The 22,594-nt window shown below is 40.2% G+C and overlaps 2 protein-coding genes across 8 annotated transcripts; one reads left to right on the plus strand and one right to left on the minus strand.

Annotated features, from left to right (window-relative positions):
* Window positions 1-1,953: 1,953 nt before the first annotated feature.
* rrbp1a (ribosome binding protein 1a) lies at window positions 1,954-15,378 on the plus strand. Of its 7 annotated transcripts, none has more exons than XM_051418599.1 (27): window positions 1,954-2,221; window positions 4,550-5,615; window positions 6,491-6,645; window positions 6,790-6,912; window positions 7,548-7,700; window positions 7,921-8,039; window positions 8,233-8,386; window positions 9,500-9,638; window positions 9,784-9,968; window positions 10,078-10,112; window positions 10,202-10,277; window positions 10,371-10,411; window positions 10,524-10,605; window positions 10,709-10,749; window positions 10,844-10,922; window positions 11,014-11,103; window positions 11,203-11,292; window positions 11,376-11,465; window positions 11,581-11,673; window positions 11,774-11,824; window positions 11,920-12,000; window positions 12,525-12,608; window positions 12,862-12,939; window positions 13,592-13,675; window positions 13,779-13,865; window positions 14,592-14,735; window positions 14,845-15,378. In XM_051418599.1, the coding sequence occupies exons 2-27, from the start codon at window positions 4,568-4,570 to the stop codon at window positions 14,881-14,883; spliced, it is 3,441 nt and encodes a 1,146-aa protein (XP_051274559.1). In that variant the 5' UTR covers window positions 1,954-2,221; window positions 4,550-4,567; the 3' UTR covers window positions 14,884-15,378. The 7 variants fall into 7 exon arrangements, with proteins under 7 accessions (XP_051274559.1, XP_051274581.1, XP_051274570.1 ...); XM_051418621.1 differs by having other exon boundaries at window positions 10,712-10,749; XM_051418610.1 differs by having other exon boundaries at window positions 10,374-10,411.
* Window positions 15,379-17,485: 2,107 nt separating this feature from the next.
* On the minus strand, window positions 17,486-19,847 carry cfl1l (cofilin 1 (non-muscle), like). Its single transcript, XM_051418668.1, has 4 exons — window positions 19,765-19,847; window positions 18,320-18,606; window positions 18,021-18,097; window positions 17,486-17,912 (listed from the first exon to the last, which is right to left on the minus strand). The coding sequence occupies exons 1-4, from the start codon at window positions 19,765-19,767 to the stop codon at window positions 17,785-17,787; spliced, it is 495 nt and encodes a 164-aa protein (XP_051274628.1). The 5' UTR covers window positions 19,768-19,847; the 3' UTR covers window positions 17,486-17,784.
* Between the last annotated feature and the right edge of the window lie 2,747 nt (window positions 19,848-22,594).

The following is a 22,594-nucleotide window of genomic DNA, read 5'->3' on the forward strand; positions in this document are numbered from 1 at the left end:
TTGATGAGAATTAATATAATACTGAGGGGAATCACATAATTCTTTCTGATTCTAAGTGAATCCCACAGTAATTTCATGGCAAAGCTACATTTTTGTAGCACTTAGGAGTCTGAAGAGTATTATCTTCCTTTTATTAATGCTATTCTGTCATTAATGCAACACTAAAAAGCTCAAAGGAGCACAGGCAAAATCTTTTAGGTTGGTGTGCCCTGCCCTGCTCAGGCAGTCATTTGCTTTCATGCACACAATGTCATCAAGTAATTTACATTTGTAGACCAACAAGACAAGTGTTTCATCTCCTTACACAACAGAAATACTTTGAGCGTGATTATATTTCACAGCAGTTTATGCGATGTTGTGTAAGTAAAAGGCTTGTTATCATCTTGATTATCAGCATATTTACATAGTAGGGAGAAGATATCTGGCCGATGCTGAACTTTCAGTAGCTGGTGGAGTCGGTGTGAGAAAAGGTAGTGAAAATGCAAAATCACTGACTCTGGTTCGTGTGCATCAGTCTCCAGATAAAGAGTTGTTATTGGTTAATAACTAATAAGACAGGTTTCATAAATAAGAAATGATTTGACACCGGCTGAATATATATTTAGTATGTTGTAGGATAGAAAACAAGCAGCAATCTCAGGTGCCAAGGAACATGTAGAGCTTGGTCAGGCACATATTCTTGGTGCAGCTGTGTATTGGAAACCACACTTGGTCGTGTATACTGTCACATTTTAAGTCTTTTACAAAGGATTTAGTGTATTGTATTTTCCTGAGATTGTAAATATTGTTGGGTCGATGTTCTTTTTACTCTTGAGCAACAAGTGGCTCAACTTCACTAACTGGTTCAAGGAGAGGTTGTCTCAAGGATGCATGTGTTTTCAAATGCGACCTGGGGTGTGGACAAAGAAATGTTCCATTACTAGTGCAGAGGAGCTACAGATTTGATTGACACTCATCCTACACGTCATACTTGAATGAATTACTTACACAGGCACACAAGCCTTCACGCTGTGTCAATGCATTAATTAACACATTATCATTTAATCTCCCTGTGCTCATTTTTGGGACGTTAAAATAATGGTAGGTGTGGTGAATAAGCCTTTCGAGAAGGACTGTAGGAACTTGAACGTCACTATTGCGAACAATGTTATCCTGCAGGTGTGGCTAATAATGATAATTTCTAGGAGGCCTGTAGCCTGGCCTGGAAGGTTTTACTTTTGTATGTGAAATGGCGCAGATGGTCCAGTGTGTCTTGTGGAAAAAACAAAAGTATACTTACTGTAAAATGGCGACACAATAATAGAAAACTGTAAATAAAAGTGCTGTTTTGAACAAATGACTTGAGGTAAAAGTAGACATCAATATAGTATCAGCAGTACAGTGTATTTATGCATCAGACATACAAGATGCATTAAAGAAGAATGCCTCATAATGCTGTGCAGCCAAGTAACATTCAATGAAAGACACCAGACTTTCCTAAGACACCAAGTATGTTTTATTTGGGGCGAAATTTGTATAAACAAATATCTCGTGGTTGGCATTTTTCTCTCGGTGGAAACATCATACAGCATGGAACCAGCTAGAAAAGAACAAGCTGATACATAATATAAGATATAACAACTTAAACACCAAAAAGGGAAACCTGTATGTTTGTTTGTTTCTTAGCAAACAAAACTACAACTGTTACTACCAGCTGTATAGACATGTAACAGAGTATTAAGTGCATTTGTCTCACAGAAATAGCCTCCTTTTAAAAATGTACTCCAGTAAATGCACTTGTGACACATTCCGTTTCAAACAAGCCACTTCTGTTTGACTGACCTACTAAATGAGCCTTTTCATGTGTTCTCCGGCGCTGCGACTACAACTCCCGGCATGCTCCCTTCACGTTCCAGCCAATCAGAGGCCGCCTGGGGTTTATGGCAGCTATCTGGGGCACGGGGCCAGCACGTCTAGCCAGCTCGAAGTGCCACGACTTCACAGCAGAGCACGGATTCTCCAGCGGAGTGAGGGGGAGAGCACTGGAAGAAGAAGAAGAAGAGGAAGAAGAGAAAAGAGAAAGCTAGTTAGCCAGATAGCTGGATAAACAGGCAGCTTTGCACAGAAGTCATCTATAATTTAAAGCTTTTTTTTTTTTTTTTTTTTTTCGTGTGTGTGTGTGTGTGTGTTTACCCCTCTTCCCCGTTCTCCCGTTGAAGCGAGCAGCTCCATCACCAGCGAGGTTAGTGTGGGAATCTTGGAAAATTATTTTTTATTTTATTTATTCATTGAGCCAGCGTTAGCTAGCTGTTTTTTTTGGGGGGAAGCTAACCCCTGAGCTAACTCCTGGTGCAGAAAAAGGACAAGCTGGTTTTGTAAAGTTTATCTCGAAATGAGGTCGTTCCTCTTCAGCGGTTTAGTTTGCAGGGTTTTTTTTTTATTGTCACGTAAAAACCGACACTTTGGGCCATAATGTGCAGCACAGTGGCCCAAGTTCATTGATTCATAGTGTTAGCTGCAGTGCTAGCAGGTAATGATTTTAAAAAGCCACATCACATAAAAGAAATGATGACAGGATTACACACTCTGTATTTGATTCAATGCGTGGTTGAATGGATGAAGGTTGTTTGCTTAATGGCTTACAAAATCTTCGAGGCCTTTTTTTTTTTTTTTTTTTTTTTTTTTTTAATTTGTGGGCTAGTTTGGTTTTAAATAAAGAATTTTTTTTTGGGAAGTCGATGGGATTGTGTTAAAGTAGTGGATTAAAAAAAAAAAAATGGGAGATTTAGTAGGAATAGTTCTTCCTCCTTGCAATGAGTCTGAAACCCAGACTAATAAAACTGTCTTTAAAAGGCGAGAAAATATACATAATTAAAATTTACATTATCACCTCCCAGGTTTAATAAAGTTAAACAGATTATCTATCTATTATAGCTGAAGACTACTAATGCAACCCCCTGTGGATATCCCATTGCCCATGAATGAAAGCCAGATATTTGTGACTTTTAAAGGGGTATAAAGTTTGTTCTTAAGTTTCATCTTATCTCTTAAAGACCCTGAGATGCACTTTAATCTTCAGAAAAAGTTACCCTGGGTCCGTTTTCTCAAAGTCCTCTTTTTTCAGTCTGAGCAGAGATGCACTGACGTGTGCTATATCACAGATTAGGAGGCAGTACAAACTCTCCCCTTTCACTACTAGCTTTTAGACCCTGCAATGAACGAGGACTCTGGACTCTTGTTTCGATTACACTGAAGTATCTCAGCAGTTTTCCTCTCCCGTGTCACAGTGTTGGTTTGTTTTAAAACAATAAACCCCCAAAGGATTGTCCCATTAAATATAGGATAATATAATATATGATAGGATAGTATCCCCCATCCATGATATAAACTGATATAGACTGCAGCAAGAATACATCAAAGAAAGGGTTTTAGTGTCCCTAAACTGGCAGATACTCCCAGCCAATTTCCCTCCCCTGCAGGCTAAATATTCTGGTTTGTGACAGGCGCCTTTAAGAGTCTTAAAGGGATAGTTGAAAGCCCCTTTTTTTTTTTTTTTTTTTTTTTAACAGGGCAGGAAATTAACATGAGCCATCAGCCAACTTCTGGAAGTTTTTGGCATTTGCCGGTAACTTTGTGTACTTTTGTCTGAAACCCTCTTCCCTTTATGGCTTCGGGGTGTCTTTCCTTGCCTTAACTTCATATTTAGGTCGTTTAATAGTAGTCAATTTATCTTTAGTCCCTTTCACATATTTCACACATGGACTTAACTCCTTAACATCTCTGATCATTTTAGCATTTGTCATATGTAATAGGTGCTCTAGTAACCTTTTCTCATTAAAACTTTTCTTTTTAATGGTTGAATATGTATTAAAATTACATTTATTATGTGTGTGTATATATAAATAAAATAGTCTTTATGTTAACTGTAATGCTTACTCCTCATACACAACTTGTACAGCAGTGTAATAATTCAAATAATCATTATAATGTGCAAAGAAATTAAAACAGTTTAAAGACACTTTTTAAAACTTTTTTGAGACATTTCAAACCTTGTGTTTTAGGGGGAGGGGGGATCTCAGCAAGGTGCTAATATTTCATTGTATTTACTTTGGCTATGTTTGCTTGAGTCCTTGTACCTAAGCTCAGTACTGTATTTCTAACAGAAGCAGTCAGTGTGTGAGATTTAGCTATGATTGTGAATTTGAGCTGTATGAACACAGAGGGTTAACCCTTTGTAGGAAGGCTATATGGCGAGAGCAGCTGTTATTTGATTTGCTGGTCTGCGTTATTCAGCCTTAGCCCACACGTTTATGGGTAATACAGTGACACCTTGAGGCTTCTGAAGGTAAAAGCTTAGTTTTTTTCCCTCCATACGGCATTAATCACAATTCTCTCTCTCATCATCTGCTCTGTTAATACAGCTGCTTTGCCTATGCACAAATACTGTTACATTAATTAATATATGAATTTCTTTCTCCCGTCGTAGAACTGCCTGGACTTTGGTTCTCTACAGAAAAACATACTTTTAAGTTGTTAACTGTGTTGACACACTCTGCCACTCTCTTTTCAGGTTAACTGAAATTGAACAATGGACATCTATGACCCCCAGACCCTTGGGATCATGGTGTTTGGTGGATTCATGGTGATCTCTGCTGTCGGGATTGCCCTTGTCTCCACCTTCTCCATGAAGGAGACTTCCTATGAGGAGGCCCTGGCTAAACAACGCAGAGAGTTGGGTAAGCCGCAGTCTGCTCGCACTGAGAAAAAGAAGAAGGACAAAGTATCTGAGAAGAAGAGCCGTGGAAAGAAGAAAGAAGAAAAGCCCAATGGAAAGATCCCAGAGCCTGACAACATTCAAGAGGAAGCTGAAGCCGACATCATTGAGCCTGCTGTTGCCCCGGTTGTAGCTGCTGCTCCTGCTCCTGCCCCTGAGCCTGTCCCTGCTTTGGAGGTTAAACCAACTGCAGCCCCAGAGCCAGCAGACTCTCAACCCAAGACTGCAGCTGAACCAAGCCCTGCCCTCACCGAGCCCTCTCCCGCTCCCTCACCTAAAGAGAAAAAGAAGAAGAAGGTGGCCAAGATCGAGCCAGCCTCTGTCCAATCAGCTCCACTCGTGGCAGCCCCTGCACCAGTCAAGTCCTCTTCAGTCCCTGCATCAACCCAGGCCCCTGTGCCTGCCCCGACTAAAGCAACCTCTGCATCAGCCAAGTCTGCCCCTGCCACTGCATCAGCTAAATCTGCCCCTGCATCAGCTAAATCTGCACCTGCATCCGCTAAGTCTGCCCCTGCCCCTGCCACTGCATCAGCTAAATCTGCCCCTGCTCCTGCATCAGCTAAGTCGGCTCCTGCATCAGCTAAGTCTGCTCCTGCATCAGCTAAGTCTGCCCCTGCCCCTGCCCCTGCCTCAGCCAAGTCTGACCCTGCCCCAGCAAAGTCTGCCCCTGCGCCAGCCAAGTCTGCTGCAGCCCCGGTCAAGTCTTCACCAGCTCCATCCAAGACTGCCCCTGTGCTGGAGGCTGTCACTAAAGATGTCCCAGTGATGGCAGTGCCCCCGGTGGGATCTCAGCAAGCTACCGCTGTTGCAGGAAAAGCACAGGAGCCCAAGAAGAAGGCCTCCAAGAAAAAGGCTGAGCCAGGTACGCAAATCTAGTTAGAGAGATATCTAATTAACATTTTACAGTTATACATTTTTTCTTATACACATTTTTTCTTATTCTATTATGTGTACAGTATTGAAGTGGTTATTAAAGATTACACTGTTTCCAAAATGTTCTACAGATAATCTAAGCACAGCATGGGAAGAGAATAATACACATATCATAGTACTGTTATCAATATGTTGTTAAACTAAACCCATCACTGTTTAAAATGAACCTTTTCGTTTGAACTGGAAATGGTTGTTGAGGCAGGAACTACATTAGCCATAACACCGGTGTTAGTACTCAGACTTGAATGTTTGGAGGTGGAGTGGGGGCATGTCTGTACAATTGAATAGCACACGCCCACGCTCACAAACTAAAGCAGTAATACCCTGTCAGTGCTGATGAACTTCTAGCTGTGTACCCTTGGAAATTAGTGCCAATGGCAGTAGTGGGCAATGCTTGGCACTCTGCTTTGGAGGGCATAGAGCACGCCAGCTAGTCCAAACACCACTGCCCTGTTTTGTTAGCTGACAAAGGCTCTCAGTGCCCTGACAATGGGTAGGGAGGGGGGCGGGGTTCTCCCTTGCCTGAGGCTTGTCTCCGCCTGGCGCCACAGTGCCCCATAATTTTGCCATCCGAAGCTGCCCAGGGCCTAAGACCCCAAGGACAAGGCGCAACCTTGTCCTTTTTTCCTGAGGCAGTGTAGGAATTCAGACTTCACCGTGACAGTCTAATCAGGTTTAAAACTGTCTGGCCTTTTTATTATTATTATTATTATTATTAAAAATGAAATAAATTCTGTATTCCTTATCTCATGCCACTGTGTTATTGTGCGTTACATTCAAATGATTTGTGTTTGCTTTCTTTAGTTCCAGCGGTGGATTCTGCTGATGCTCCGCTGTACCTGCCCTACAAGGCTCTGGTGTCCACCATCAGTAGCATGGTGTTCAGCGAGGGAGAGGCTCATAGGCTGATCGAGATCCTGTCTGAGAAAGTCGGCATCATTCAGGACACCTGGCACATGGTATGGGACCGTCAATGATGAATAAAAGAGCCACCTGTTAGAGTTTGCTGGAGTGTCTAGGCACTTAATAGTTCAATGCATTGTAGGGAAACTGTATTTTTCACTTTATTTTTGTTGTCTTTCTGTGTACGTGTGTGTTTTCAGGCCACTCAGAAAGGAGACCCAGTGGCCATACTGAAGAAACAACTGGAGGAGAGGGAGAAACAGCTGGCAGCAGAACAAGAGGACGCTACTGCAGCAAAGAACCGCCTCAGAGAACTCACCAAGGTTAGACATACAAATTATAATAAAGCCACAGATGGGGTCAAATTCCTGCCATAAAAAAAACATCATCTGGTCTATAGCCTTGCTCATTACTTTAGAAAACAAAATTGTATTTCCTTTCTACTATTGAGGCAAGAAGTGCAGCTCGGCCTGAAGGTGGCAGCAGAGGAAAGAACATGTTGTTACCTAAGTCAAAAGAATGAACTTTGGTGCACAAGAACATGTTCTGACATTCAGATTGCAGACTTCTTTATATTTTTGTCCTGAGGGTGGCACTAGAGGCAAGTTAAGGTGACCCAATGCATTGGCCATATCCATTAACAGGCATAAAGGGCTCACTCAGTTTCATGGTAATCCAAGCTACTAGATTTAGATATAAGGTCCATACAAGTCCATCCTTAGGACAGCTGGATTTTTCTCAGAAAATGTCATGCCAGTCTGTATATTTTAATATTGTATACAAAGTAAACATAAAGGAATTAATTATTCTCAATTAATTACCCTCAAAAAAGTGTTTTAATTCAGGTCTATACTGAATTTCATAACAATAGCTGTGGAGATATTTTGTTCTGAAATGGCTCTTTTGCCACATCACAATGAATATGAATGTGCTCTCTGACCGTGCCGTCTGTTAACAGGATCTGTCTGCTGAGAAGGCCAAGGTGGCCAGTGTGGAGACGAGGCTGAGTTCCCAGCTGAGTAAGCGGGAGCAAGAAATGATTGCTCTGCAAGCTCGCATGCAGGCCAGTTACCAGGACCATGTAGCCCAGACCCAGGGGCTCAATGCAAAGGTCAGTTCTCAAACGCAAGAATTACAATTTGTGATCAGATTAGTACATTTTAGTTTACATTTTATAATTTTATTGCCCTCCTGGTGATCTGGCTGCTAATTAGAAGTGATTTTTATTTATTTAGTTCTTCTGAGACTGATTTTAAAGCAGCTGTCCAAAGTGCGAGAGTCCAACATGGCTGGTTTATTTTTTTGTAAAAATTTACATAATTATCTTACAGATTCTCAGCCTGCAGGACCAGCTGGAAAAGGGCCCCAATGCCCAGCTGGCCCGTCTACAGCAGGAGAACTCCATTCTCCGCGACGCCCTCAACCAAGCCACTAGTCAGGCTGAGAGCAAGTGAGTGTTTCCCTCTAACAGTAAATGAGAAGCAGTGATTTACAATGACTTGCATTTTACCTCTTCATACTGACACCAATGTGTAGAAATTCAAAGGCCTGTTCGTGCCAGACCTGAAGTTTGGCTCATATTCTTGTGAGGCCCTGACTCTTTCTCCCTACGTCTCTCTCCCCCTCTCTAATTCTGTCCTCAGACAAAATGCGGAGCTGGCCAAGCTGCGTCAGGAATGCACAAAGTTAACCAAGGAACTTGGAGAGAAGACAGAAAGTCTGCTCGCTGATGAGCACATCAAGAAGGGGCTGGAGGCCAAGGTCTCCGCTACTGAGAAGCAACTCTCCCTGCTGCAGGTTGGCATGGCCTGTGGGGGCACCACATCATCTCTTTTATAAATGAGACATTGGACTTGATCAAGTTTCCACATGGAAACAAATTTATGCACGCTTTTTTCTTGTGTGAGCAGCCAGTTGGTTAGAGAGTCTCTACAAAATGCAAGTCTAGACCTTTCCCACCTACCCACCAACCCTCTAATGTTATGGGACGTTTAATTGCCTTGTAATCATAGAGCCCAGGGCTGAGCTGGAATGCGGCCATACAATAATGGGGCTGCAGGGAAAATGCTTCTCAGCACCAGCTGGAATGTGTGCGTGTCCAAGCACCTCTCCTCTCCAGCCTTCTGTAACTGGCTGTCAAAGAGCAGGAACAGTCTGATGCTATAACACGTGACTGTCAGACAGTACATCTTACATTATCGTTAAATTTGCCGTTCTTGAGAGTGTATATACATACTATCAGCCCACACATCACTCACTGATGTGACAACTATTATGGGTTGTGTGGAGCAAGTGAGTCATCACTTCCTGACAGTCAAGTGTTCTTTTGGTTTAATCATTAACATCCCTGATGGACAGTTTATGGTCTGTTATGCAATGGCTCAGGGTATCAGTCGGTGTATTGTAAACACGCTGAAATGATGCAAGATGTTGTTTTACTTTGACGTGAGATGAGTTTTACTGCCTTTGTAAAATTGGTATGTGTTGCTAGACTAAACTCAGCAGTCAGTCATCATCAACAATCAGCTGCTTTGACTGAATCTGTCAGAAGGCACAGGCAGGCTAGTTCAGCATGTTCAAAGCATTTCCTACAAGACACTTCCTTTTTAAAAAATCCAACCAAACTGCTTGACATGCTGTTAAAAGGTCTGTTTTTGTTGTATTGTTACATAACCTCAAGCCAAAAGGATATTCGGATTGTCCCATAGCTGGATTATATAATGTTATATTCTGTTTATTGTGTTCTCTGAATGTGTGGAAATATTTTAAAGATATTTAACAGAAATGGAACACTTTCTGACTCCTCATGCACTGATATTGTTTTGCGAATCAATGCTGCAAAGTTAGATCATATTGTGGATCTTTGCTGCCCCCTGCTGTTTGACACATGTTGATCAATTTTGTTGTCAGGCCAGCCATTCGGAGAGTGAGCAGGCGTTACAGAGGAGATTGGAGGAGGTGTGCGAGGAGCTCAGAACAACACAGAGTAAAAACGGCAGCCTGCAGGCGTCTTTGGACAAGACCCAGCAGGATAGCAGCACACTGTCAGGTCAGAGAATGGGGGAACAAGGTCTTAATGGTTGCCAGATGTTATGGCATAATACTTAACTTTTGAGCTTTGGGATCAGTGGTTGTATCGCAGAATATAAAATATGAAATGTGCTGTGTTTTGATAGTGGACTTTGTCCTTGCAGAGTTTCAGGTGCGTATTGAGAGATTGGAAGCCGAGATCAGGGATCGCTCTACTCAGGTGGAAGCCCTCACTGCGCAGCTGGAGGAGACACAGGCAGAGAAAAGCCAGCTTGTACAGCAGGTGGCCTCTATCAACTCACTGCTGGAGGCCAGTCAGACCAAAAAGGAGGAGGAGCAGGACAATCAGGTAGGACATAGATAGTCTGTTTGACTTTTCTGAAGTGGCTAGAAGCCTGACTGCATATAATCAGCATCCTTAGTGCTGATTATACGTTTGTTGTTTCTGTTTTCTGCAGGAGAATGCTGCAGGACTGGAACAGCTAAAGCTCAGGTAAGAGTTTAACCACAAATTTCTTCAAAGTCAAAATCAGATCCAGAGCTGTTCCATGCATTAATGAAAATACTGTGCTAAATCTGCAGCCTTCAGGCGAGAGACGACCAGCTGAGCACACTTCAGGATGAACTGAAGCAACTGCAGGTGAAGCAGGAAGCTGCTGTACGTGTTGTTGGATCTATTACCAAATAATATCACTTCTCAATTATTCAGGAGCATTAATGTTTTCTAATCACAAATAATCTGTTCTTCTAGCAGGAGAACACTATTGTTGAGCTAGAGCAAAGAAACAAGAGGTATTTTGCTTTTCACTATCCATCCATTTGATTTGAATCTTATGGATTTTCCACACCTTTTGTTCTCTGTTTATTTCTACTTTAATCCAAATTCTTTTTTTTTTTTTTTTAGCGAGGGTACCAGCCTCATCACATCACTTCAGGATGAACTCAAAAACCTCAAAGAAGAGATGGTGCAACTTAAAAACACACCAGTAAGTGCACCTTTTTGTTGTGTTGCATCATTTTACTTCTCGAGCTGCCCTGCAGAATAAGACATTATCTGGGTAACTTATTTGCATGTCCACTTTGTTCCAGCAGTCAGATGACTCCGCAGAGCTCGGACTACTACAGAACAGGTAAATGAGTTTTGGCATATGGAAAAAAAAAAAGGTTAATCTCACATCTTGTTAGGTATGTTATAGATCTCTGTCTGTTTTGGTCTTTCGCTAGTCTGACTGAGAAGGATGCCCTTGTCACATCACTACAAGAGGAGCTGAGGGAAGTGAGAGAAAAGGCGACCATTGATGCAGTAAGGCTCCCTTTACACACTAGTGGCTTTTCAATTGGGGCTGCTTTGTTCTTAATCACCTTCCTGATTATGTCATCCATTGTTTTTGCAGAACGCTGCAGCAGAACTGACAGCTTTTCAAACTGAAACCAAAGAAAATCTCCAGACGCTCTTCCCACAGATACCTGTCGAGACAGAGCAGGTAGGAAAAGGGAATTTCACAAGAGGAGTCAGTTTTATTCTGATGATTTTTTATTATTCTGTGCAATTAATTTATTTGTCTGCTTTTCTCCTCACTTAGTCCAACTGGTTACAAGTATTCACACAGAAAGCTCAGGAGGCTCTCAGCCAGCAGAGCCAGGAGTCTCAGTCAAACACAGCAGCATTACCTGTAAGCCACAGTTTTATTCTGTTAACCATGTACTGGTTTGAATTACCTCAGCAGAAGTTCTGAATGCGTTTTCTTTGTTTCAGGAGTTGCTGGAGAAACTGAAGGAGGCTGAGGAGAGCCATGGCTCACTGCAGGCTGAATGTGACCAGTACAGAACAGTCCTGGCTGAAACAGTAAGTAACTGACATTAATGTGCATGTATATATTGTTTTGTTTTGTTTTGTTTTTAATGTGTGATTTATGGATTCAGTTTATACGTCTCATTTAATGCCGTTTCCCTTCTTTTAGGAAGGAATGCTGAAACATCTGCAGAATAGTGTGGAGGAAGAAGAGCTAGTATGGAAAGCCAAGATGGCTAACACAGAGGAACAGCTGAGGGTGGTAAGTTATAATGCTTCCTTGAAATCACTGACTCAGACATTTTATTTTATTTTTTTCACCATATGTGGGTCTCACTTTCTTATTTTTAAAACATTACCAGGCTGTGGAGAAGGCCAGCAAACTGGAGGCAGAAAACCAAAGTGTAGAACAGGTAGGGATTTTTTCCACACTCATTTGAGGGTAAGCTAGCAGGTTAGAAATATGTGCTGCAATTTTAAAACTGTTTTATTTTGGTTCTCTCTGCAGTTGAAGGAGCAGATGATGCTTCTGGAAGCTCAGCTGGAGAAGCAATCAGACAACCGGGAGGCCTCAGAGGAGATGGAGCAGGTACACAAGCAGGTTCAAATCTACAGATCACAGCAACCTCACTGGAAATGACACTGCGGTTAAAGGATTTGTTGTATTTGTATGTGCAAGTTCCTCTATTATGGAGGCAAACTTGCATATTGTTTGCATTTTAAATTGTATTTGTGCATTCAAAAAACATGTCTATATAAAGTATTTTCTATATTTGTATTTATTATAATATTTTAACATTACCATCAAGTGCCAAGTCTTTTTTGATTGTTGTACAGATTTAGACATTTTAGGGCAAATTTACCTTTTTAAAATTACATTTAATTTGACTTTGTATCAATTTGAATAATAGAATATTAGTAGAAAAAGTGGTCAATGTAAAGAATTTGCAACCCATACTTGATATAACACTCTGTATGTGTGAGTTTTTTTTTTTTGAAGTCGACATATAAACGTTGTTCATATCATATTTAAAGGTATCAACCTCCTTTGGTACGTTTTAAAATCAAACCTTTCTGACATCTGTTCATTTCTGTGCTGTTCTCTATATTCAGCTGAAGCTGCAGCTGTCAGAGTGTCAGAGCCAGCTGGATGTGGCCCAGAAGGAGGCCCAGGCACACAAGGAGGAGCTTGAACAGGTGACTTTACTGACTTAACCTGCTTTCCCATCTTCCAGACAATATTAACATATTTGCATAAAAGTCTAACTGAGGCGAGAGGAAGACACGTTACTTATGAGATGTCACATGTCAAGGAATTTGTTTAAATCCCTCCTTGCGCACGTTACGTATGCAAACCAACAAGGTAGGGTGTCAGTGACGTGTGACACAAAGGGAATTCATCGATGGGAGGTTTATGTAACCGGTGATTATCGATGACTTCATGTTTCAGGTCAGAGAGCAGCTGGGCGAGATCACGATGCGGGCTCAACAAGAACAGAATGGCCCCACTGACGCCCAACCCAGTCAGGTCAGGGTGCAACGGTCACAGGGCACCCTTCACTCCCTGTCAGAGAGTACTGGACAGTGACTAGGACACTTCTCATTTCTTATTTATTTATTTGGATCAGTCCTCTAATGAGCCTGGTTCAATTTCAAAGAAAATCCCTAAAAATAAATGTGTTACTGGTTTGTTACTCTGTATCTGTTTAAGACGTGATCTGGCTCAGCACATGGTTAAACTGATGCCCTAAATTAAGGATGTGGCCTAAGTACACGGATACTGGGTAACCAATGACACGGATAAAGAAGTGCTGCATTTCCAGTCTGTCCAGTACTCCTCTGACACAGCGGCTGTTTATGCTAACCACTGTTTGCATTGACTGAGTGGACATAACTCTAACCACCTTTTCTCACCTTTTTCAGCATGCTCACTTATCCTCCTTTTTTGTTTGTTTTTTTTAATGTTAACAGCAGATTTTTTGAGTTTTTGTTTGACCTTTCGCCTAAAATAGTCTGAGAGGCAACTAACTTGGCACACAGGTCGAGCAGCTTTTGCGTGTGTGGGTGTGTAGTGCTGCAGCTTTGGCACAAGAATGTTTGCATACAACCATGTATGTGTTAGCCATTTGTCTGTGTGTATATTTATTGTGTGTGTGTGTCATTTTTTTGTCTGCCATCAGGTCCAGAACGAGTTGAGTCAGACAGCTGAGAAACTGCACGGGGAGGTGGCTCAGAGGCAGCAGCTTTCGGAAGAGTTTGAGCAGGTAGCAGCCTTTGTCGATGCTCTTTTGTCTTTGTCACACCACAGGGTGACTTATAAACTCTCAGTGCTTAACACAATTGTCTTTGTGTGCTGTAAACTTCCAGGCCCAGAAGACTATAACAGAACTTCAGGCTCAGCTGGTTTCTGCAGAGTCACCACAAGCTGACACAGAAGATGTTGCTCAGCTCAAGGTGCGGGAACACCCAGAATCCAAATGTGATTTATGCTGTCAGCTATGGGTCTTTGATGTCACTAAAGCACTCATCCACACTTGATTTATGAAGCCGCAAGTGTTCAATGTTGAATATAAAATAAATATATATATATATACGAAATATATAACCATGAATTCTTGCAACAATTACATTTTATTTTTTTTAAAAGCTCAGCTCATTCTTAGTATCATCTTGCTTGATTTTACAATAGCAGAGTTTTTTGAAGGTTGATTTAATTTAAGCTGTTTCTTATTTCAAAATATCCTTTTTCAAAGTCTGTTTTTACCTCACTATTTTTGACAGTGGTTATTTTATAATGCCACTTGGCTGTTGCTTCCTGTTTGAATGACTGGACTCTCATTTACATCGCTGACTCTTCCCTGTTTGTCTTGATTGTCAGATAAAGACATAGTGATGGAAAGTGATATAATGAAATAGAAAGGTCACTGGGGAAAGATTGCGCTGTGAATGAACATCTTTGGAAAGAGATGTCAATGACGTGTTGTAAATTTATCTATTATTTATCAGGAAGAAGAAACATTTCATGTAATAAGCTGAGTTTTAAATGTTACCGAATTATTTCACAACTTTATGGTTACAGGTTGCATTTTGCACCTTATTTATTTGATAGTAAACACTTTGAGCCTCCATCATTTTTGCTCGGTGCTTTTGAGGTAATGTTTGCCACTGCTGTCTGAACAGGAGCGCCTAGATAAGGAGAAGAAGCTGTCCAAAGACCTGGGCCAGGCAGCCACTAAGCTCCAGCAGCTTCTCAAAGCCACTCAGGAGCAGCTGACCAAAGAGAGAGACACCGTGAGAACACTACAGGAGCACCTGGAGGGCAAGGTGAGACGGCCGTCATGGGGAAACTACACGTACACACTTCTCCGTTCAAACTGTTTTAGTAATACTTTTTCTACAATTTTTTAATCTTTTCCTTATCTCTGTTTTCTAGGAAGAATACGTGGAGCTGAAGGAAGGAACGTCCGTCTGAGAGGAAGTTTACCGCAGACACTACAAAAAAAAAAAAACTGCCAAATATGCCTTATGATTACCATAGTTATGCATTCCAAAACTATTTCTTTCTTGTACTGTAGTTGATTGCATTTGTTGCAACTGTAGGAATCAAATGTTTTGATATTATGAACATTTCAAAGTAAGATTAGAGGAGCGAATCCTACTACAATCTTTATTGAAACCCACATTCCATCAACAATTCTGGCTATGTCAGAAGTTATTTATCCCCCCTGCCTTATATTCCAAAAAATTTCCCCATAGTTCAGTGTTAAAAAGGGAAACCGATTGTACGTCAAACGTACATCAACCTGTGCAATTACTTTGTATGTCTTTTCTATGTGGTTGAGTGATGGGAACATTTTATGGTTCAATGTTTCACTACCTTTTAGAGCCTGCTTTCCTCTGTAGCTGGCTGCCAATAACACACATCGAATTTGTATGAATGAATAAACTACAGTGTAGCTCTATGTAATTCCTCTTCTGTGTCTGTGTCTGTTGTTGTTGTTGTTGTTAAGGTGCAGAAAGCAGAGTAAAAGTTGGCTACTGTGAGTTTATTGATATAGTTTCACATCCTGTGAGCAGCAAATATGTACATCAGCCTCATGACACTAAAATATTAACACACTGGCTACACTGTTATTTAAAAAAAAAAAAAAAAAAGCTGTTTGCAAAACCTTGTCACAACTCAGCTGCATAGAGGACAATTTCTGACAGGAAGTATGACTACACAGCAACATCCTGACAGTATATCATCATACAGCAAAATGGAGGGTTATAATTTCTCCCCATAGCACACACTGTGCTCTAATCTCTTTATCCTTTGTAAACATGACTAGTGTTTTCTAAAGCTTGTTGTAAGTGTGGCCTTGCATCGCTTTAAGCTTTACACACAGTAGGGTTCAGGTTGCATCAGTGGTTCACAGGCACAAGGAAGTATATTGCAAGATGGAGCTCGTTTGTGGGCTTTTTCAACAACCATGTATGGTTGTGTTTCGGTCATGATCTTCGTCGTTGTCTCACCCTCGACCCTCCCCCCTTCAACACACCCACACTACTGTCTTTCTTAAGAGACTGGAGTGAGCAAAAAAAATTAAATCGAAACTTAACTTCATTGAGTCCTTGTTTCATTGTACACTCAGCTTTTCATGTGCCATAGAAACGGATGAGCGGTTGGCCCGTGGGGAGTATTCAGCCAAGACACAAATACACTCACTGGCAAAGCGGAAATTGCACAAAAGATACCAAATAAATGTTGAATAGTCTGGTTATAAGCAACACAAATCATGAAAGTAATAGTTAGGCGCTCATTCTCTTTCTTTCTGCTAGTTAGATTAATAGACTAATATCAGTTCCATGCATTAAATGAAGGTAGAGCCAGCAGCCAGTAAACTAAGCTCTAAGCATGAGGATGAAGAAAGTGGCAAAATCCACCTACCAGCACGCCTTAAGTCCACTTATTAATGCATTAATGGTTTTTTTTTATCAATACAAACATACAAGCATAACAAGTTGCTGTTTCTCAGGGGTTAAGCCTATAGCCAGTAACTTCTCTTCTTCTTTGCCTCTGTTGGTTGCCTGGCAACAGGATTTTGCTGCCAGGCTTTTTGTCCTTCCAGTCTGAGTTAAAGCTCACTGGCTGCTGTCTACATATTTAAGATTATGAGTGTGCTAATCTTCTCTTCTGATTCTCACACAGAGAGTGACTAAGTGTATTTCACAAAGAGTCAATAAGGGTTGTTTTGCGAGTAGAATAAGGAGTATATTATGTGTGAAGGTGTGACCAACAAAGGAAGATAATTGCCTGATTCACCTTGTGGTCCTTAGAGCTGCAGTGATGAATTATGAATGAAGAGTATTAAATGAGTGAAGAAATTATCACATATACAAGTATATTACAGATAGCATCAGTGGAAGTGCTTGGTTTAATTCCAGATACACCTTAACTTAACCAATTTCATCTGGCCTCCCAAATCTGACCACAGGCTTTGTGAAGGGGAAAAATTTTCCTTGGATACATTCAGGCACTAAGACCAACCCCCAGCTAAATGCTTATCATAGCCTTCACCCATACTCGCTTTTTTCAAAACAGTCAATTTTCACCTAATAAGTAGACACAAACATGGGTTGTAATGGAAATGGCTGTTTTGCACTGATAGAGGCCAGAGTACGAGAAACATTTTAAAAATTCAGATTTGATAAAATGAAAACAAATAGTGTGTGAACATTTATTATTACTCTGCCCAATCATTTAGCTATAAGTAAATCATATCCATATTTTATAAAAAAGGTGTAGAAAGAAACTAAACAGCACACACACTTGTACCATTGGCTGCATTAAATTTATTTGACAATACTCAGACAGTGCAACATTGGTTGCATTTTCAGTTAAACTTTCTTTGTAAAAGTTGTATTATTATTTGTGTCTATAAAAGTGTAACAGTCTAGAAAAAACAAAACAAAAAACAACACGTTACAACATGTCATCAGTAACCAATCTGTAAAGCAATACCGATGGTGTATACTGGAGCATAGTGGGATTCAAACACTATGTAAGTGCATAAAAACACCTTTGAGAAATATAAATGTGTCAATAGTTTTATTAATGTATAGATACATACCAGCATGAATAAAATTACATCTGGACAAGACTGATTTCAACCAGACTGGTGTAATTGGTAAGTTTATTAGGGTAACAGGAGGTCTGTGTTACAGGAATCTAATCCTATCAGGAGCCCAACCCTTCTCTTCGAGCTTTATTGAACCAATCCAAAAAAAAAAATATGAAGTCCATTTGGAAATTTTGCCATTTGCTTTTGTAATCCCTTTAAATTGACCTTGTTTTGAAACAGCGGGGTGAGGGGGGGGGCGGTCAGGCTGTTTAACTTTGTCCTGTGGGGTGCACAGGATGGCCCTCGAGTTTGATTATGTTTTTTCCCAGTTTGTCTGCGAAAATATCCCTGGTGCTGCAGTCTGCAAAGTCATTCAACTGCAGATCGTGTTTCAAGCCTGTTGAAAACATAGAAGAGGGAACACCACTTAATTTCATATATAAAAAAGGTTATCAATGTCTTGGAAAGTGTAATGTAAACTTAAAGGGAAAAAAAACAAACTTACCTGGCATGGCTTTCTTAAGAGCCTCTTTTGAGCTAGCGTAGTTCATTTTCTGTTTGATGGATCCAGTGTCAGGACACCTGATAGGAAGAGAAATCATTATCCCAATTGTCTCATAACTTAAGTATTCTCTCTCTCACTCACACACACACACACACACAATATGTATCCTCAGAATAAAATTAGCTCTTGTAAGAATTTTACCACAAGTCTACTGTTAGTCATCCTCTACAGTCTACAGTCAGTTGAGGGAAAATACACTTAAAGAGTTTTTATGCCTCAGTCGCAATGCAAGGACCTACCACAGCGTAAAGACCAGTTCTTCCTTTACACTTGCTTCCTTGGTTTCAAAGTGGCAGTCATACAGTATATAGCTGCACTGCTTAGGGTCCAGCAGTTCCTGGTAAAACTTGAAGACATCCTTGCCCTCCAGATCTTTTTCGAGGTACATTTTCACCACGTCAATGTTATCCTCAACGAAGCCAAATACTACAATCCTTATACGTTCATTCTGATCAGCATCATTTTTCACAAGTTTCATGTCATTGTAGAGTCCCTTCACTCTGTCAGCGACTTTGACTCCAGACGCCTGTTTTTTTGAGAAAACACAAAACATTACATGTCAGTATCTAGTTCAAAAAACCATCGTCTGCAACTTGTTTTGTTGACACAATTAGATTTTATCAGATGTACTCTTTGGAAGGTATTAACCCGAGGAGGTCACAGGTAATGTTTGTGAGCTAATGAATTCAAAATCTATCTTGAATCTAATGTTCCACTCATTTAAATGACATAATGCCTTAAGACAAGAACATAAGAAAAAAAACACCAAAAATGTTTTGTTACAAATGCTCTCGTAACTTAGCCACTGAAATTTTCCAGCTGCGTAAGATTTTGTATTTTGAATAACAATATGAATCATATGTCTTAAGAGTAAATGGCTGATTCTATTCTCTTTTAAAAGTGACAAAGCAGCTGTATGCATTTCCGCAAAGACACAAGAGTTTAGCACCAAGTCTAATTGGCCAGTTAAATGTATACATTTGTGTAAAAATAAGAGACTGATAAAAGACCATCACAGTGTATGCACTTTGGTGAATTTGGGCCTTACAGTTGCTCATATTTAAGCAGATGTTTGTTCACTTGTACGTTGGTGTCAAAAACCCAGAAAGCAGAACTTTAAAAAAAAAAAGGATGAAGAAACAGGAAGTTCTTCAAAACTAGACATTGGAGAGAAGTGTTAAAGCTGTTTAAGATGTTCAATGTGCAAATACTCTACCAGCCTTTTAGCAGTAACATGCCGTGGGTGTAGCCTGCTCTATGAATTTTCAAGGCTTTGGCTCTGTCACATTCCAGTCATTGTGGAACAAGTTAGCACAAGAAAGACCGCCCCAAGGGATTCTCTCAGAACAAGTTTGAAGCACGAACAAAGCTCCCTCCATTTTGGAGGCAAAACCACACCTTGAACAAGCCCTTTCAAACACTAAACTCTCTCTTCACTCAGCAAACCATTTCCTCAAGGAAAGAACACATGAAAACGTCACACACATATTCACACGTTGCCAACCAGGCTTCACTCAGTTTACCTATTTTTTTACATATATTGTTAAAATGAGGATATGGCACTGCAAAGTTTCATCAGTTCTAGATTATATGTCCTGCAGGGTGCACAAATCACAAAAAGAAGTTGTTAACTGACACAGTGCACAGTCAATCCAAAGCAGAAATCTTTGGGAAAGTTACTCACCATTTTTGCTTCTGATGTGTGAAGGAAGCAGGCAGCAGAGAAAAATGGCAGCAGCAGTCAAAATGCTGAAGGGTAATAAGGAAGGAGAGCAGGTTGACTCATAGAGGAGGAGCCGGTGTAAATGAGCACACCTCCAAAAGTAGGCCCACCCACCTTTTCCCAGGTGTGACACAGCTTGTCCTGCAACCTCAGCATTTGAATTTAATCACATTACATTTGAAGCTTAAATCACAATGGATAGATGGGCTACATTGTCCGGCACAATGCGCACATTTTGTCAACCTTGCCATTTTTTTACCTTTGGCGGAGATAGAGGTCTTAATTTTGAGGTAAAATATCCAGGTGAGCTTGAGCCAGTCATGGGTGGGAGCGGCACATAACATCCTTATATGGAGAACAAACCTGTCCACATTTTTAACTCATCTGCTGCTGAGATGCAGTTCGGTGGCCTTATAAGGTAAAAGATAGGATGAGTGTACAGATGTGTCAAAAGGATTTATCTATCTACCTATGAGGTGAGATGTTACACCTCCATTGTATTCATAGTCATAGTCAGTTAACAAAAACATGATTAATGTCAATACAATCTTACACCAAACACAGGATTGTATACATTTTGATATGATTCACGTGAAAACTGATGAGTGCAGTTTATATGATTCATAAAAAGTGACTGTGGTGCACTTAAAAAAGTAGAATGAAGACTCAGTGCCAGGCCTGTTTTTCTCACAGTCACATTAAAAAAAAAGAGTGTAATTGTTGGCATGTTGGTGCAAGGCTATTGGAAAACTACATCGAAGAGCGAAGAGGGAAAAAGCCAAAATCAGAATCAATGACGGAAACTGATTTAAACAGGGACTCTTGAAGATATGTATGATAAGTCTGCGTCTGTCTTTAGGATAATAAAGTTTAGAACTTTTCTGGAAAGTCCAAGAATGTAGCTAACTAGGGATTAGGGGCTTGGTTCACAGACGAGGAACCTTAGTCCCCTCCCACTTTCCTCCGATCCTACAGTACTTCTACTCAAGTACTGCGCTTAAACACAATTTTAAAGGTACTATTCTGAGTATTAACATTTTCTGTTGGTTTATACATCTCCTCCAGAGCAGTTCTGAAGCAAATATTTTACATTTTACTCCTAAATATTTGTTACTGTAGCATTAGAGTTAACTAGTAGACATCTAAACAAGAAGTGAATAAGTGATGCCATTCTCTCTCTCTCTCTCTGTATTCATTTCTAATATTTGTTGTGCATAACTTTAAATAGCTACATTACAATAAGGCAGATAGGTATGGAAACATGTGAGTGAAGATTTTAGAATATGTGGGGATCACACATCACACACATACAAGGGATTTTCTCAGCACTCTTGAGGGGATAAAATATGAAATCTAAAATGTGCAATGTTAATGCTGCTGTCTGCTGGAGGCACCAAATAAAGAATACAACAACTACCAATGACAAAAAGGTTTTTTCTTGTGTCAACTACTGAACTATTTCTTTTTTTTTTTGCAAACAAGAGGATAACATCTTCATCCTTTTTTCTTTTTTTTTTTAGATGATACACATAGTTTAGCTCCTTTTGATGGATACTTTAGGGTATAATAAACCCTTCCTCCACAGTGACTATTTTTAAATGTAGATACTCTGCTTTAGCGTCACAGTGGCTTTGCTTCCTCTGTGTGGATTAGTGGTTTAAAGTCAGTCAGAGAGCCCCGCCCCACATCCGCACCAGCTTCTGTTCCAAAAAAGCAGGCTGCCTGAATGCACGTGTCACAGCTTGCCTGCTAACATTTGAATTGCAAGCACAGGAATCTGTGACTTGTAAAGAAAATCTGAAATATCTCATTCATGTCAAATAGCTGACAATCTGTTTAACAGTAGTAGTGAAATAGTTAGCTACAGAAAGCTCTTTTGGTGGCTTGAGGGTGGGTTTTTTTTTAGGTTTATCATCATAACTGTGGTAAGGCCTGCCCTACCAGACCTAATGGAAGCCTGCAGCAACTTTTCAAAGTAGTAAAAGGGGAAATACAACCCCGAACCACACAGAACAGGAAATGGCTGCTGCATAACTCTCTGTCAGTTGAAAACTTCATGCTGCTGCAAGCACATTGCAAGTTTGGCCACAACCCAGTCGCCGACGTCAAAGCAGCAAACCCAAATCTGTGAGAACTCTGACATCTACTGGTAAATACAGGCACTGAACTGTTAGATGTGATGTCTGAATCACTCTGTGGAGAGTGACACCATCTGCAACCAAAGGCCGGGGCGGTATGTATGAAGAGTTACATTTGTGCATCATAAAAAAGTCTTAAAGAAAGACAATGAATAAGAAAACAAATTCCAGAAATAGAAATTTTACTTTGAAAAGAAAGGATTCATATTTAGGTCGACCCCTCTTTTCTCTGTTTTGGAAAAAGACAGAAATAATTGTACATATATTCAATTAATATACACACATATTTTTAGATTTCCACAGACAGTTCCACTTACTGACGACTACGTACTATAACCTCCTACAACTCATTGAGATTTTTATGAACAACATCCCAACGTGCCTTTAATTGAAATATCTTATAATATTGACAAATCTTTTATTAATTTTTACTCGTTATTATGTCTCTCTTTCTCAATATACATATAAACATGTCCATTTTGTTCATTATCACTATTATTGTTATTATCATGATCATTGATCTTCTTATCGTTACTGATAATAATAATTATAGCAAGTCTTATTATTATTATTACTATTTTTATATGTTTAATATTATTGTAATATAATATGGTTATTTATTAATATTATATAGAGAAAAATATATACATTAT

This window comes from Dicentrarchus labrax, unplaced genomic scaffold (genome assembly GCF_905237075.1).
Source record: "Dicentrarchus labrax unplaced genomic scaffold, dlabrax2021, whole genome shotgun sequence".
NCBI classification, from domain to species: domain Eukaryota; kingdom Metazoa; phylum Chordata; class Actinopteri; family Moronidae; genus Dicentrarchus; species Dicentrarchus labrax.

Bases quoted from the DNA above. Each gene is read 5' to 3' on its own strand.
- rrbp1a (XM_051418599.1), top strand. From the start codon at position 4,568: ATGGACATCTATGACCCCCAGACCCTTGGGATCATGGTGTTTGGTGGA. The intron at 10,278-10,370 runs GTACGTGTTGTT...CTGTTCTTCTAG, and splicing joins AGGTGAAGCAGGAAGCTGCT to CAGGAGAACACTATTGTTGA. The intron at 12,940-13,591 runs GTCAGGGTGCAA...GTCTGCCATCAG, and splicing joins CTGACGCCCAACCCAGTCAG to GTCCAGAACGAGTTGAGTCA.
- cfl1l (XM_051418668.1), bottom strand. The intron at 18,098-18,319 runs GTAGGTCCTTGC...TCTTCCTATCAG, and splicing joins GAACTGGTCTTTACGCTGTG to GTGTCCTGACACTGGATCCA. The intron at 17,913-18,020 runs GTAAGTTTGTTT...TGTTTTCAACAG, and splicing joins TCTTAAGAAAGCCATGCCAG to GCTTGAAACACGATCTGCAG.